Genomic DNA, 17,329 nt, shown 5'->3' on the forward strand with positions numbered 1-17,329 from the left:
TCCCATGGATGTTCATGGCATGAACTTGTTGCATTATATTGCATTGTTACTTTTTTAGTATGAGAGTGTAAAGTTCCAATGCCCTGTAAAATATTAAAACTGTTGAGCTGGTCTGCACGGAGAAAATAAAAAATTTGTATCTGATGCTTAGGAAGCCTTTTTTTTTTTTACTTTTTATATTATGCTTGCCAACTAATATAAACAAAAGATTGGGCTTGTGTTGTATCTATTTCCCAGATGTCCATAATGGTAGACGTCACTGGCTTTGTGTGTAAATGCTGGAGGAATCAGATCCGTTAAAGCCTCAAGACTTTACAAGAGTGTAACACTCAATACCAGGGCCAGATTTTCAAAAAAGCCCACAGCTCCCTGGTCGGCACTGCAGTAAATTACTTTTTTTTCCAAAGAACTTGGCACTGTGGTACTTGAATTCTTTAGAAAATCGGGCTATAATAAGAGCTGCTCAATATGGAACACTTTTGAAATTCTAGCCCGATTTATGTATCAAAATAGGTCAAACTACCTTGAAAATCAGGTTTACAGATAGGGAAAATGTAGCAGTGTCTGAGAAGGAAGGTGCTTATTTGACTTTTTAAATATTACAGGGTTTTTTTTTAACAATAATAGAATGAGTTGTAATTCACTGCCGTAATAAGTTCTGCTCGTAAAGCGTGCAAGACCGAGGTTGACCTGCTGCTGAATGGGAAGTGTCTGAGAAAAGGAGTAAGTCTGAATCTGAATGATTCCTAACACGAGGGCTACAGAGCTGGCAGCAATGGTGCGTATCTTTGAGCTAAAACTAATAAAGAAGATGTGAATAATTTATGTGGGGGAAGATTGAATAATTCTTTTATTGTTTCAGACATAGGCCAAAGCGCGTGCTATCAGATCGCACTGTTCAACGTCTTCAACAGCAAAAAAAAGAGCCAAGCACTGGTTATATATGCATGTTATTTATCACATTTGGATGTAAGTTGTGTCACAATGTTGTTTGACGTTTTCATTTCGATTGGACTTGCTCTCATACCTTTGGTGCCCATCTCCTGGTAAGTGCTGGTAGCACTGATCAATCCCATCACCACCTTGCACAGGTACAAGCATTTCCCTAATATCCTCTGGGGCAGCAATAGGAATGCACTTAATTATTTCACTTGAACATGTTACTTGGTAGACCAGTGCTAACAACTCTTTTGGAAGTACGTTTTCTCATTTTAGGTAGTCTTATCACAGCAAAACATGTTCTATCCTTTCCATGCTGAAATCACTATCTTCCTCTATTTTTCTTGGGCACCACTGTTGTGGTTTTTGCCAATGCTCCCTCTAAAACTACTATACAGGCTTCCACCAGCGTTCAGAAAGGTAAAATTAGCCAAGAAATTTTTAAAAATTGGTGGAATTATACCTAATACCAGATATTGGCATTCTCAGTGATGCTTTGGAGAAGAGGGGTTGTTTTGGAGTTACGGCACTAGAGTGGGCCTTGGGAAATCCTTCTGTCCTGAGGCTGTCACAGACTTGCGTTGAGGGTTTGCCAGTCCTTCCCAGGCCAGATTTTCAGTTTTCAAAATGGGGTTAGAGTAGTTTTGTGCTTTTATGCTTTTCCAACCATGCCACATTAGACACTAATAGGATGTCTGTAGGGTGCTCAGCACAGCTTTACCCCAATCTTAGGCAAGGCTGCTAGGCATTACCTTAGTAATAATCTGCAGGTGAAGGCCTCCATATCTTACAGTGTCCCTTGCAGAAAAAAACCACCTCTCTTTCTCTGGCAGATACACAGTGACACCGGATTAGATAGGGCACAGCATTGTGTACTGTGTATACCTTGTTAGCAGTGAGCACGTTTGACGATCAGATTCCCTTCTTAGACTTAATGGCAAGGATTCTAAGTGTCAGTCACCCAAAAGACATCCCAAGGAGCAGGAGAGTACTCTGTTGTCTTAAAAAGGAAAATTTCAGTGGATGAGTTCTCTTCAGGGCCCCACAAACTCAACAGTTTGCTGAGAGTATACTTGGAAGTTTCCTATTTCTCAGATCATGCTTATGTTGGAACTCAACCTTATGCCTGATTCCGCTTATATCCCTTTAATGTGGTCTTATTTAAAATAAAAATAAAACCCATGTGACTGACATTGTTGCTTCATGATGGAACATGACTGGAACAAAACAGGACTGGTAGGACCTGGGTCGAGGCAACCGGTATCAGTCCAGGCTGGGAGATAAAAGGATCAAGAGCAGCCTTGCCCAGAAGGACTTGGGGGTACTGGTGGATGAAAAGCTGGACATGAGCCGGCAATGTGCGCTTGCAGCCCAAAAGGCCAACCGCATCCTGGGCTGCATCCAAAGCAGCGTGGCCAGCAGGTCGAGGGAGGTGATTCTGCCCCTCTACTCCACTCTGGTGAGACCCCACCTGGATTCCTGCATCCAGCTCTGGAGCCCTCAGCACAGGAAAGACATGGACCTGTTAGAGGGAGTCCAGAGGAGGCCACAACAATGATCAGAAGGATGAAAGACCTCTGCTGTGAGGACAGGCTGAGAGAGTTGGGGTTCTTCAGCCTGAAGAAGAGAAAGCTCTGGGGAGACATTCTTGCAGCCTTCTGATCCTTAAAGGGGGCTTAGAAGAAAGATGGGGACAGACTTTTTAGCAGGGCCTATTGCGATAGGACAAGGAGTGTTTTAAAGTAAAAGAGGGCAGATTCAGACGAGATCTAAGGAAGAAATCTTTCACACTGAGGGTGGTGAAACACTGGCACAGGTTGCCCAGAGAGGTGGTAGATGCCCCATCCCTGGAAACGTTCCAGGTCAGGTTGGATGGGGCTCTGAGCAACCTGATCTAGTTGGGCATGTCTTTGCTGATTGCAGGGGGGTTGGACTAGATGACCTTTAAATGTCCCTCTGACCCAAAGATTCTACGATTCTATGACCTTTTCACAGCTTTTCCACCGCAGTGGAGTGAAAGACTAAAATAAATAGTTATTGACAGTTTTTATCATATTAAAAATTATTTAGGTTGTATCAAAGATGCCTGTAATTTGAGTAAATTACCATGAAGAGGTCTTTGCAGACCTTATTATTTCATATATTAAAGAGTGTACAATTTGGTGCCATATTTATCTGTGAAGGTGCAACAGTGGTCTGTGATCAGGTAATAAAAGACTTTCTAAACCACAGGCACACAGGAGACTATGTTAACTATATGACCTTGAATAAAATTTCCTAATGGTTTTCTGTGCAAACAAATGATGTATCTAAAAAAACCCCACAAATGAAAAAAAAAAAGCAAAACCTGTTCTTCATAATTAATTCCAACTGAAAGGAAATACTTTTGGGAAAGATTTGATATCCTTTTATTTTTTATTTTTAGTGAAGATGCTTACACATGAAATCCAAATTAGTTATTCATCTAAGGTGAACATCCAAGCCACAGCAAAATATGAACATTCTTTTTTCAGACTTTTCAGAGTTGCTGAGCTGAGAACAAGCACTGCCGAATTAATCTTTGAAAGTAACTACTTCAGGAGAGCATAAGCCACTGGAAATTGGAGGCTTAGGGGGAAAGCTCCATGACAACCGTGTAACTAACTGAAACCTAGGTGATGATACGGTGTGTGATAATCCATAAAACTCTCCACGTGAGAGCTGTATAGTGTGAAACACACCAGGTTCACACCAGTTCTTCTACCAAGAACGGTGTAACTACACCCAGGAGTAAGGACTCCTCATGAGGAAAGGACCTCAGGATATTGTCCATCAATGAAAGAGAAATCCACACAATATTGACCCAGGGGGCCTTTTATTTCAAAAGGAAGAGGACAGCTATGGGCCTGTGGAAGAAACCCTTTCTTCCGTTAGTGACATGCTGGCCCATGTAATCGGATGGTCAAAGTATACCAGCTTTGTTTTCTTAAAAAGATCTTTCATTCAAGCATTGCAAAATGTTATCCTGGATAATTTTTAGACCTAGAAGAGATAAACCATGTGCAGGTGCTAACATATTCTGCACCTGGCTTTCTCAGTGTATCACCAAGTGGTGATGCGGTGTCTTTCCACCTTATAGTTAATAAACACTTTTTAAATAACAGTGCAGAGAGCAGTCATGTTAAGAGTAGTCGTTCTGAAAAGGGGACACCAGGTGGGTCTGGGTTTCCCCATGTCCTCAGGGACAGTCAGACTCAGTCAGACTGGTGTAACTCACACAGAAGCATCTTCGAGGCTGGAAGAATCCTGAGCCAAATTATTTTTCACACTTCCCTCGATTTTTAAAGTAATTTAAAATTGCTGGCACCTGCGAAAATGATGGTACGGTCAAGTATCAACACCTGTGTACATTTGGAACTTCCAGTTTGAATCGTCTTTCTAAAATGAGGGGAAATGAGCATCTTGTGGATGTTGAGCGTACTGCTTTCAAATAGAGAAATCACTCCAATTCTTCTGATGTGTCAAAGCCATTATTGTACATATAAAGTTTTAAACCAAGAATCGCTTTGTGTTGCTGAGCTAAAAAATCTTCTGAAATAAATCCTAAGGGCAAAGATTATGGAGAATTTCACTCAAGTTACTTTCTTTGATGCATGAGAATTTTCAACTAGAAGACCATTTTAGGAAAAAAACATGAACAAAACCTGTAAAACTGCAAATGATGGAAAGTAAGTGTCTAGGACCAGAATTTTTGTGGTTTAATTAGACATAGCAGAAGCCAGAATTTGTTACTTGTACAGAAATGTTTCAGCTGTTTCATGTTCTGCTTTCTAGATAATCGCAGAAGACAACATGTTTCTAAAAATAAGCAGCTTTTTAACGAAGATGACTATTTACAGAGATGGCGGCATTTTAGCTGGTACTCCATCCACAAACACAGGGACCAACATCCTGCTGGCTCTTTTAGTTCCCGCTCCTGTTTCACAATGTTCCCATTCCCACATGAACCCGTTGCACGTGGGTTGCTACTGTTTTCACCTTAATTGAACAGTTATGACGGCAACACTATGATATGGTGAGCTATACAGTCAAGAACCACAGCTCTCTCAATGTATGTGCTAATGGCCTTAGTAGGCTGAGATGAGAGCGTCCAAGCCATTCATGTCCATAGAGACGTAAGATGTAGTGATCATGGGGAGGATGGAAGAAGAAACCTGCAGAATATAAGGGGAAGAAAGTCACTGCAGGACAAAGGACTAGACAGCATCTACAATGGGCAGAAATGGGAAAAGAAAGAGACGTTTAACCACCCCCAAGAGAAGGGCATGGCTTGCACGGTAAGGCAGCCCTGGTAAGGGTTTGGGCCAAAGGGTTAGACTCTGCAAGCTGCGGTGGAGCAAGGAATGCTTTGAGAGGATTAGGGAGTATTAGATGCTAGCTTTGTGGATATCTGTGCCTGGGTCATTTGCTGTTTGCTCCCCTATGTATTTGGTCTTTATTTATGCTGAGATATATCTCCATGTCTCATTGTCTCTTGCAGCGAAGAAGATTTAATCCCTCCCAGTCATTCTCCCAGCTTTCACATCCCACTGCTTGTTACTGGTTCTTTGAATACACAGCCGTGTCCCACGCTACATTAGTAAAGGGATTCAGGTTTAAAAAAACACATCTATTTCTGTCACTTATTAGAGACAAAGAATTTCCTTTGTGGTTTTTACTGATACTGCTGGTGAATGGAGAGACTTGCTGACTGCAGAAGGTAGTGAAATTATCCTGTTTCTTATGGAGGAACTGAATCAGAGAAGAATTTCCTGCTCCTTGAGAAGATGCCAGATTTCCTCCCTGACCTGGCCTTCAGCAGCCTTTAATAAAATGACAGTTGCAGCTGCTCTGGCTTCTCCAGTTAGGCTAGGATCACTGTGCAGTGGCAAACCCGGTGGATGTGTCCTTGCAGCAAAATGGCCAGCAGCATCCCAGGCTGCATTAGGAGGATTGTTACCACCAGGTCAAGGGAGGTGATCCTTCCTCTCTGCTGAGCACTGGTGAGACACATCTGGAGGATTTGGTTCAGTTCTGGACTGCTCGGTACAACAGAGACATGGACATACTGGAGCAAGTACAGCAAAGGGCCACAAAGGTTATTAAAGGACTGGAGCATCTCAGGGGCAAGGAGAGGCTGAGAGGAAGTTCTCTCCAGTTCAGCCTGGAGAGTAAAAGACTTGGGGGGATCTTAACAATGTATATAAATATCTGACAGGGAGGGTAATGAAGATGGAGCCAGGCTTTTCTCAGTGCTGCCCTGTGACAGGACTGGAGGTAATGGGCACAAACTGAAACACAGGAAATTTCATTTAAACATAAGAAAAAACTTTTTTACAGTGAGGGTGACTGAGCACTTGCCCAGAGAGATTCTGGAGTCTCCATCCTTAAAGATATTCAAAACCCAACTAAACAAACTCTTGAGCATCCTGCTGTAGTTGAGCCTACTCTGAGCAGGAGTTTGGACTAGGAAATCTCCAGAGGTGCCTTCCAACCTTATCCTCTCTGTGATTTTGCAAAGTGTCACAAGTATCTTTTGAAACTCTGTATTTCAGCTCTTGCATCTAGCTTCCTTTGAGCTGTCCTGCATCCTGTCATGACCTGAAAACACCAGCTGGACCAACTGCTCTACTTTCTACAGAGAAAATGTGTGTTTGCCTTAGTTGTGATCAGTACAAAGATGTTTAGTGGACGATCACTACCAATTCAGGTGGTGTAGCTGTATGAGGCCTGAGCTGAAACCTTGGGGATAACCAACCCGCACACTTATTTGTGTGGTACTCTCTGGGGCATGACCAGATCGTTTGTGTTCACCGATAATGAGCTTCAAAACAATGAAGCAGGACTTGTAGGGATTGTGGGAACCCAAGATGCTGCGTGTCCTGTCCTCGCCCTGCACATTTGTTGCTTGTCACATGGTCAGCGTTGTCCTCTTTATACTTCAGCCTTTTTGTATGTGTCTGTCCATAATACATTTATGATCATCAGGTTTTTCTACCCGACCACTTTTCCAGAAGGTCCCCTTGAATGCTGTTTCTTATACCAAGTAAGCTATTTCTTCAAGAGCACAGGTTTGTATTCCATATCAGTGAGACAGAAATCTGTAGTAGGTGAAGCAAAGAGATTAAGAGACATCAAGGAGAATATTTTTCGAGTAGTGTGAACAATTTTGCCATGGTTTCCATTGAAGGTAATAAGGTAATAAGATGTTGGATAGAGAACACCTGGAAGATATACCCTTAAATTATATTGATTGATGGGCAAAGAAATTTTCAAGTTATTTATCTGGGTTTTTTATAGCTTAACTACCCTTTATATACATATATACACATATATATAGTGTATATAATGAATCTGTATTTTTTTATAATAAATACAAAGTCTTTCATATGTCGTTCACTTATGTATTTTACTCATGTTATAGATTCTCAGATAACGCAGCAGGCTGACTTTTATCCTTATTTTTATCATTTCATTTCAGAACAGTACCACCCTTCTTAGTAGAGTTTATTTTCACCAACAATGCCTGAGACTCAGTGAGGAACTGGAAGCACTGTGTGATCAACTTTATTTATGTTTTCCTGTTTCTGCTTCCAGCAGTGTTTGGAGCGGCGTGTTTTCTGGAACTCCTCCAATGTTTGGGCTTCCCAACACATCAGATGCGTAACCCACAAGAGGAAGGAGAACAGTGTTGGGTTTTTTTCTGGTGGAAGTGGGTTGAATTCTCTTAAGATGACACTCGAGTCGGTGCAAAACGGGAGGGAGGAGCCCTGGGGTAGGAAGGTGGAGGTAAATGCCTGGAGGGAGAGGGGTGGAGGAGTGGGAAGGCGGCAGGGCAGGCGAAGGCGTGAGACCTTGCCCTTGCTGCAGGGCAGGCGAAGGCGTGAGACCTTGCCCTTGCTGCTGGCTTTTGCTCCGGGGCAGGGTGAGACTGCACCGCTGGGCGACGTGGTTTTCCCTGGGTGCAGGGTGTCCTCTCTGGCTCACCAGGTCTTTCTCAGCCGTGCAGCACGTGCGACCCCGCTGGGGTGCTGGCTGGAGCGCTGCCCCTCAGCCGAGCGGCTTTTTACCCCATCGCTGTTCCCAGTGTAGTCCCAGTACAGAAAACCGTGGAGGGGACGGGGTCAGAAGATATGCCGGGGATGTGCTCGGCGTGCTGGTTCTCACCCAGCCCGCCCTGCGGATTATTGAAGTCTGTTGCACGGACACGCTGACATGCTGTTGCTTGTTTTCAGCCACTTTCTCACAGTAACATTAAACCTCACAGAGACTTTTTTTTTTAAAGTGATTTGAAAACCGGTGCAGTAGCTGGTGAGAAGGCAGGCAGCAGCAGGCAGGGCCGTGGCAGCGGGCAGGGCGAGCTGCAGCCCGCCAGCCGATGGTCACGTCCACAGGGACAAGGCAGGTCTGAGCCCAGCCAGAAAATCCCAAACCAAGAAAAATGTTGACCTTTGCATTCAAGCAGGCTGGATGCTGGAGCAGGAGTAGGTGAGCCTCAGTGCTTCCCCTTCTGCAGGAATAGGGACCTGGCTACTCTTTTCCTCTGCCAGGCCAAGATGCTGCGGAGATGTCAGGAATTAGGGTGGCCATGCCCCAGCACTGGGGCTTCGACAGCTGCAGTGCAAGCCTCAGTTTAGGGGCATGAGCGCTAGATTTTGACTCGGTCTTCCAGGAACGCACCTGAGGTTAAGCAAGTGGAGTGTCTTGGTAGGGATTTTTACAGGTGTCTATACTACATTTATACTGGAAGTGGAAAGAGCTTCCATTAGGAGAAATATTTCACCAAGTTGTCTCAGATGCAGGTACAGTGTATGCACTTGTGTTAGTCAGACTGGCCTCCGGTCAGTAATTATCAAAACCAGAAGCCTGTAAGAGTTATCCAGAGATTGCCCTGTCTGTTCCTCTTGACAGGCAGGACAGGGATAAACGAGATCTTTGCTCAGAGATAATGGTGTCCGTGCTTACAATTAACCTTCATCACCAGGAATTCCCCAAAAGTGGTTCCAGTGTGTAACCATCCACAGCTAGAAGTTTTTTTGCTCTATCTAGCTCTTAAAAAAATTATTTAAAAAATCGGTTTCTGCTTTATCTTCTCACACCAGGAAGTCACTGTGCATTGTGCAGAGCAACATTCTCCCTTGCTTCTCTGCACAGTCGGAGCCTTCCCGGGAGCAAAGCCTGGCTCTGTGGATGAGTGCAGGGAACGGGGCTTCCCACCTCTGCCCTTCTCTTCTGCGATCTGCAGGGCCAAGGCAAAGCAGGAAAAGCTGCGACAAAGTCGCTGCTGACATTATGCCTGTTTGTTTTTAATAGGATTCTCTGTGTTCGGCTGTAGTTTACCTTCTGAGCTTTGCCTTCTTCATTCCTCTTCCTTGGGCTATAAATACACCGATGACCATCACCTCAGATGCACCTGGGGCAGATAACTGCATCGGGAAAACATCACGTGGGTCCAAGCCTGCTATTATTATAATGTTGAGGGTTTTTTTTTCATTGTGTATTTTACAGTATTTTTAAAGGACTAACCAAGATTGGGTTAGTCTCTCCAAAGGTTTGTTCACCACAGTCCGGGTCAAAAACCGTGATGCCTCTACAGGGCCATACTACTGGCAGCCTCTGCACTGGTACTCACTGTGGCAGCATGCAGGTGATCCAGTGGATCTCCTCTTGTTGGGTTCTAGTGCACTAGTAGTATGCGACTTGTTGAGAGCAACGACTAACAAGATTTCTCCATTGTTTGATGTTTTCCATATTGATGCTGCTACTCAGGGTGCAGGACCAGGAGAGACCGGCTGAGATTTTCCAGTTTCAAGTCATCGTCCTTTGTAGTTGTTGTGGCTGGGAGATTCTTGCTCTCTTACGTACCGCTGCTGGGCAGTGGGAGCTGGAAAACACTTCAAAGAGATTAAAAAATGGCACATTTTTTTTATTTAGGATTTCCTGACCTTTTTCAGTTCATCATGCTGTCTTCGTTCCACCATGGTGTTTGCATAACCTCATTCAGTCTGTGAAAAGAAAGGAAACAAGAAAAGACCCAATTGTTGATTATTGTTTTACAAATGAGAATTCCACTGATATTTCAGTGAGACTGTGAATGGGCCGTTCATTTGTTTCACTTCTAGGAGTGGACAGACTTTTCTCTTGAAAATGGCTTTTTCAATGATAAAATGCTACTTCAATAAAACTTTTTAATGAATTAGTGAACTGAATTAAATAATGTTTGAAAAAAATAGAAATCCAAAGGAATTTCTCTTTCTGAAAATGTTTTGTTCTGAAAACTTCTATTTATAATTAGTTTGAATTGTCTTTCATGAGGTTTTTTATTCCTTTTTTAATTTCCTTATATTGTGACATGTTAGTAGTGACAGCTGGAAATTCATCAACAAATATTTCTCTTGTTTCATGGGACACAAATAGGAGACACATCAACCTGGAAAATAAGGAGTACCTCTTAGCTGTTACCCACAGAGATTTAAAAGTAAAATAATGAAATGGTTATCTCTTTTTGTTGGCCTATGCCCTATCATTAATAGTAGTACTGAATATGTAGTGTAAAGATTTTAATTTTCCAAACCACAAACTAGCAAAGATGAAATGAACTATCTGTTTTACCTTAAATGAATTACCACATTATTTCATGTGGATTGTATCAGTAAATTATTTGTGTATTATTTCAGGACCTGTAAGTACCTGGGACTACCTGCATGCCTTGAAACAGCATAAACATCTAAAAAAGAAAGAGAAGATGAAATGCAAAATATAATTAAAAGTCTAAAAGAAAATTTTCCAATCCCAATCCTTTCAGATATTCCATTCATGAATATTTTAAAAACTATTGTTTCCAGTCAGTATTATTTTCATCTAATTTAACATTTAAATAAATTTTGAAATTTTCTCTAATTTTTTTTTCTCACAGTGCCAACTGTGAGAAGCTTTATCCAACTCATCCAAAGCCCTTCAGATGTGAATCTTGTGAACATAAGAAATGTATTTGTTTCAAAGTTGTTTTTTTTTCTCATAACTGTTCATCACTGTAGTAAGATTTTGGGGTCGCTTCATGACTAGAAGGAAGAAGGAACTTGCCTGTGTATGCACGAGCAGTTCTCTTGCAGTAGCTGGAGGAATGCATTAAGCTGAAGTGGTTGCTCCTGAGCTCCACATGAGGCCAGCGTGGTTAGGCTGGGAGCAGTGGGTAGATTAATTTGAAGTGTTCCCATTAGACACCCAAGCTAACTCTGCTTAACATCACAAGGGTAGGCATGGATGTGACATCTCTGCTGGTGGATTCAGTGATGGTCAGGAGCATCTCGAGACACTGGTGCACCATTGACTGGCCCAGGCTGGGGACCGTTCCCAGGCGGCACTTTGCCTGTGGCCATCCTGATGGTAGCCTATGGTGTTTAATTTATGGGCAAAGGCTGTTGTATGCAGCAGTGGGAACCTCAATGGAAGTGACGTTTGTATCGATGGGATAAGCTTTTTTACCATTTTTAATTTCAGTTGCTTTTATGAAACAAAAGTTTAAATAATGGTATTTATTTAAAAATGGTAAAATTAACTCCATCTTAGGAAGTGGGCTCATGTATTCTTCAGCTCACTTGGAGACCTTCTTTGGTGACTTCTTCACTGGTTTAGCAGTTTCTGCATATTTTTAGAAGCCCAAAATCAGAGATCTGTAAACAAGGAACAAAATAGCTCTAAGCAGAAAAATAAATACAACATTGTCAGCACAACACTGTTTATCTACAGCCGAATCCTCATTCACTTCTTGTATTTGGTATACTTGCACAGTGTATAGTCATAGTATGTGTAAGAGTGCTCTCCCTTGATTAATGGCTTCTTTGCATGGGACCAAAGTCATTGCTTCCATTACCAGTTTCATCAAAGCATTTTTGGACCATATTGAACTTTGTGTGCCTGGTGGGCCAGAAAGGAGAATGACTGTGTTTGTAGAAAATGTATTTAATTCTATTTTTGTATCAATTGCTTCCTTGTCCTTTATGATCAGAGCTAATCTCTGTGCCTTCTTAGGTATTCACTGCATCCAGCTGCAGAGGACGTTTGCAGGTGGAATCATCACTGAGGCAGATCTTCAGAGTATGTACAAGCAGCAGAGAGATTGCACCTCCCTTGTCTGCAGGTTCCCACCCAGCAGGCTGCAGAGGGGAGTAGGCTCCTTTGTGGTTTTGCACTGTGCATGGTGCTACCAGATTAACAGAGATCTTGTGCTGAATCTTGAGAAGAGAGGTATTTCTGACCTGAATTGTAGGACAAACTACAGATACCCAGAGAGTTTTACCCTTGAAAACTATTTTTACTTTGTATAGTCTAAACATGACCTTTGACATAAAGACAGAAATGTTGAGACCAGTTTTAGTGTCCATTTTTAGTGTGGTTAATACATGATGTTCTGTAAAATCTTGCAAAATCCCTCAAGTGCACATTTATCTCAAAATAATTTGTTAGTAAAACAGCAATATGTATTGCAACAGTTGTGATCAGCTGACAAACCGCTTTGATATAGTACTGCAGCATGACTGTTGCAAAGCCATGAGTTCTCCTGTGTCTCAGTGGCATAAACATTGCTTGTGTCAGATCGTGCAGTCACTTTGTCATGGTCGCGAAAGGAAAGCCCAGTCCAAAAATGGACATTTTTTACTTTCTGCTGGCTTGTGTGAAGTTTGGACTCCAGCAACCAGTAGTGACTCTGAACCCCAAGATGCACATCAATCAGCTGTGAGGCCAGGAGCGGTGACAGGAGGGTACTATGGGGACCGCCACACTGCGTGTGAGAGGTGCTCCTCTCTGCCTCGTCCTCTGTCCCCCCAAGAAATAGCTCTGTGCATGGCCAGGCTTGGCCCAGCTTCTCCTTTTCCCTGTGGCTCCCCATTTACCCAGAGGCAGCGTGGTCCCCGGCAGTGTGAGTGCTGCCAGCTACTCATCGCATGGTTTTGTCATGGGGAGGGCAGGGTCCTGCACACTCCCCAAACCAGCGTTTGGCTGCTGAGCATCATCTGAGGCTGCTCGCAAAGACAGCGCTAGGTGCCGGTGGTGCTCGCACGTGGTTCCCAGGCATGCTTCCTGCCGCCGTCGTTGTTGCGTTAGGGGAGTTCCCTGGCTTCTAGGGAGAATTAGACCGGAAGGATTGAAGTACAGACCTCTCTGGCTTCTTGCTCTCATTTTCCCTGGCTTAAGTTTGTATTTACTCCTCCAGTGACAATTTATAGGCCAGTGTAACTGAGGTCAGTGTTTGGCTCTCTGTGTCTCTTTCATCACCTGCAAACTGGAGATAGTAGTGTTTAGTAGGGCTGGGTGAATAATTCATGGCGTGGCTCCTTCTTAAACAGATGTTGCCTCTCTGTTTACAGATAGTCTGCAAACTATGAGCAGTGGGCTATTATCTTTTGCAGATAGTCTGCAAACAGATTGCATTTTTTAAAAATTTATTTGTTGTTCTGAATTATTCACCAAATACTTTCTGTAAATAATTCTATTGGCCTGTAGTGCATCTAGAATATGAATTTGAAGCCTACCTTATATGAGTATTTGTCATTGCTCGTTAAATTTTATTATTTCAGCAACGGTGCCTCCCAGAAAACTTGTCTCATAGAGCCTCCCCAGAAAATAATACAAGGATGGCACGAACATATTAATAGTGAATGTTTAGGGAGTATTCCTTTTCCTTTACTACTGATGCAGTGTTAATACTAATTTGCCTCACTGGGTGTGGTGAAGGTGTTTTTTGAATGTGAAATGCTGCTTAAGTAGACAGCGATACCCCAGCCCTGGCTGCTCTTCCCTGCCTCTCCTTTTGGTAGCAGGTGGTTGGTACGTGGTGGTGTACGGTCCAGCCACTGCGGAATGCAGGGCAGGAGGCAAGCGTGAGAGGTGATACCCTGCTGGGCTCGGAGCCCCTGAACCAAGCCGGGATCCGCGCGACTAAGTCTCTGCTAACAAAGAAAACATGTGACGGCCAAGAGAGCAAGTAGCATGGCATGGTTTGAGCAACCTGACTGAGTTGAAGATGACCCGCTCATTGCAGGGGGTTTGGTCTAGATGAGTTTTAAAGGTCCCTTCCAACCCAAACTATTCCATAGTTCTGTTATGTGGTTCTATTCTACGATTCTACTGAGACCTAATGGTGAAAGAAGGTAGGGTCTCTTAAACCTCATTTATGTATTTATCCTTTCATGATCGCACCTAGCACTTTCCAGGATTTCTTTTAATGTTGAAGAGAAATAAATAGATAAAAGGGCCAGGAAAACAAAGAGTCATTGGTGTTAAGCAAGAGGTGTGGACCCTGACTGGCCCTACTTGCTCACTCAACTTAAGAAACATAAATAAAAAAGCTTCCTAGTGGTGGGAAAATGATGGGTCAGTTTGCAAAGGACCAGAATATCAGTTCTGCTTTTGTTTTAGCTACTCAGGTGTTGATGCTGATCAATACTGTGCAGAGTTTATAAGCTGTTAAGTTTTGTATTTAACTTCAAATCAAATAGTCAGTGGAAGTGACAAGTGTAAATCTGATGTAGGCTTGCTTCACATCTAAAAATGACCTTTACACTAGCTTGTTTTCACTTGATATTTTGTCAGAGCTAGTGGAAAAAAGGGGAAAAAAAACGGTTTCCTTAGCCTTTCCTTAAAATTTTCGTAGGTAAGGGCATGCAAAAATCTAAGTACAGTACAACTGTCACCTTGAAATAAATGAAGTTGTTGTTAAAGTCCCTGAATCAGTTCTCTATTACAGTTGTTTTTCAGGTGGGTTTGGTTTCAAGAGCACAGACGATGGTGGTTTGGAGAAATTGTGTTAAAAATCTTGCTTGGGTTATAGAGCAGACATGCTCCTCTGCCTGCCTGTTCTCAGACAGAAAATGCAGTTGCTAGCATGTTGCTAGAGTTGTGGTGCTTAGGGTTTCCTTCGTCTCCAGCATTTTTTTTCCCAGTAGTTGAATTAGCAATTGTACTGAAACGCCAGCGTGTGCCATGGGAAGAGAAGGAGATGGATAGGTGCTGTGAGACTGGCACAGCCATATGAAAATGCCCTCCTCTGCAGCTGATGAGAGGTGGGGCTGATTGTGGCAGCACTGCAAGTGTGACGGCAAGAAATCCCATTGCCGTAACCTGTGCCTGGAGAGGGGCAGGTGGGAACTGAGGGGTCCTTTGTGCTGTTCTCTTCAGGGTGAACTTGCTTCTCACTTAAGTCATTGCCCTTCCCATCCATAGGTATCGTGAAGGAACTGAGGTTGCAAAGGCCAGTGGTGATGGGGAGACCTCTTGGTGGCCTGTGAAAGGGGCCTCTTGGCTTGTGCCAAAGCAGCAAAGGGCTGAAGAGGAGGCATGTTTTGGGATTGGTTTGGTTTTCCTCACACCAGGGTGGTGCTGTTGGACATGAAGCCTGGGGGGAGAGGGTGGTGAGGGGTGTCCATGAGGTGTTCTGAGCTGATCAATAGCTCCTTGCCACTGAGAGGGGATGTCCCCTTTCACTCTCTCCCTCTCCTGTTATCCTACCACTGCTTTGGAAGGCAGAGATGGGGAGGGAAAAGGTGCACCTAAGTTAAATCTGAGCAGTGGACTATCATCTTTGACAGTTTGCAATGAGGACAGCACAGGTCTATACTTCTTCACAGCCACACCTGCTGGGTGGCTAAAGGAGAGGTTTTATGTCCTATGGCTTCTTATACAACGTCGTTTTGTTTTGAGCAGATAGGCTGGGGCCTCCTCTTGATATACTGCTGGATTCACTAAACTGCACAGCGTTCAGTGTGCAATGGAGGATGCCAAAGCAGCATGCAAGCACCGTCACGGGGTATACGGTAAGTGGTCCTCTACTCTGCTAGCAGAGGATTGCAATATCCTACGCATGCAGCATTAACAAATAGTACCATTGCCCAGAAGGCGGTCGGGGACAGTGGGCTTGAACAGCCTGAGCTGTAACTTTAAGAAACAAGCAGTTCATGTTTTAGAAGCAAGCTATGATGGGAATTTGGGTTGGATGCCGTGGGCTTGCAGTGGATGTGGATTCTCTGTTGCCGTTTTCATGCAAGGATCCCGGCGCGCTCTGCAGCTGACAAAACAGTAAAGTAGAGCAGAGCAGGTTGTTATTACACTGTGCAAGTGAAGGGAGATGCATGGTGATTTCAGGGCCATTCAGATCCTTCAACTTGTACTTCCAGCCTGAGGATTGCTTTAGCAGGAATGGCTTTTCCAAACTTTTGCCTCTAAACCTTCCCAGACTGGCAGCAGGTAGAGGGGAAGGAGAGTTTTGTGGTGCCTCTTCCCCTGACAGATACTGTACTGCATAGCATCCCTGGGAGCCCAGCCACATCCTTAAATATCAAAAAGGACTTTGTTTTATTCCCTCCTATCGCAGTGGTGAATTTCCTTTAAAAAAATAAAATTATTTTTCCATTTTACGCAGAAATTTTATAGGGGAACCTCCACCACGTTACCTTCTGCCTATTGGGCAAAACAGAATGGCTAGCCTAAACTGGGTACTGTGCTTTGGTGTGCAAGCAGAAAAAGAATGAGTTCTAATCTGCCATACATTCAGTTTTTATTAGGTATTGCTTTAAAAGGTATTCCATGGCAATGAAACTCAGTCCCAAAATGGAAGTTAGTCAGCGAGGAACTAGCACCAAATGTGGCATATCAACTAGAATTTGTTGTTTTTTACTTAAACAAAAAACAAATAGCAGTTGTTTTTTTGAGGATTTTCTGTGGAAGGATTTGAAATTTCCAGAAAAAAAATCCCAAATTCAGTTTTATGTAAAAGGGTGGGAAGCAGAAGACTCCTGACTACATTTTTTATTAACATATGCTAGAAGAGTGAGAAAATTCCCTGGAATAGGTATTTCTGGTACGCTTGCCCCTTCACCCCAGGGTCTTGTAAATGACACTAATGCAGCCTAGGTGTAGGGTTGTTTTTATTGTTATTAAAAGGGATGTATTCTAGGACACTGAAAAGCACTTGCTGTGGCCAGCACCTGCCTCAGCTGGCCTGTGTGTGTAGCTGGGTCCATTCTCCTGTGTGAAAACAGAGGCGCAGTGATTAAGTGGCTTTTCTGTAGGTCGTGGTATTTTTCAAAGAATTGCAATACTTCATAGTCACAAATCATAAATAGTTTTCACTGTTCACACGGTAGATCAAGCATCCAAGCCCCAGTTTATTTTTAAGCATTGAGCTCGTGTGTGGCATGATAAAAAAACCGATGACAAACAGCATTGATAGTGCTGTACCCAAACTATCTTCACTTTGTGTTAGCTTTTGACCCTCTGGCATCTCAGCGTCTCTGTGCACAGACTCTGCCTGGCTCATTAGTCTCCAGTACATGGCAACAGACAGGGAGAGGATTTATGATACAGCAATTTTTTA

The 17,329-nt window shown here is 43.3% G+C and overlaps 1 protein-coding gene across 3 annotated transcripts in view; it reads left to right on the forward strand.

The window, feature by feature from the left end:
- The window catches only part of EGFLAM (EGF like, fibronectin type III and laminin G domains), a gene marked incomplete at both ends in the record, with an annotated part of 72,969 nt that overhangs the window by 2,996 nt on the left and 52,644 nt on the right, over window positions 1–17,329 (forward strand). For 2 of the 3 annotated variants that reach the window (XM_082012983.1, XM_082012984.1), the window contains one exon: window positions 15,661–15,770. In XM_082012983.1, coding sequence (XP_081869109.1) covers window positions 15,661–15,770 — 110 coding nt within the window. Of the gene's footprint in view, window positions 1–15,657; window positions 15,771–17,329 lie in introns of all 3 variants that reach the window. The other variant, XM_082012982.1, reaches the window with a different exon arrangement.

Source organism: Phaethon aethereus (genome assembly GCF_964289735.1).
Source record: "Phaethon aethereus genome assembly, chromosome: Z".
Lineage (NCBI taxonomy): Eukaryota > Metazoa > Chordata > Aves > Phaethontiformes > Phaethontidae > Phaethon > Phaethon aethereus.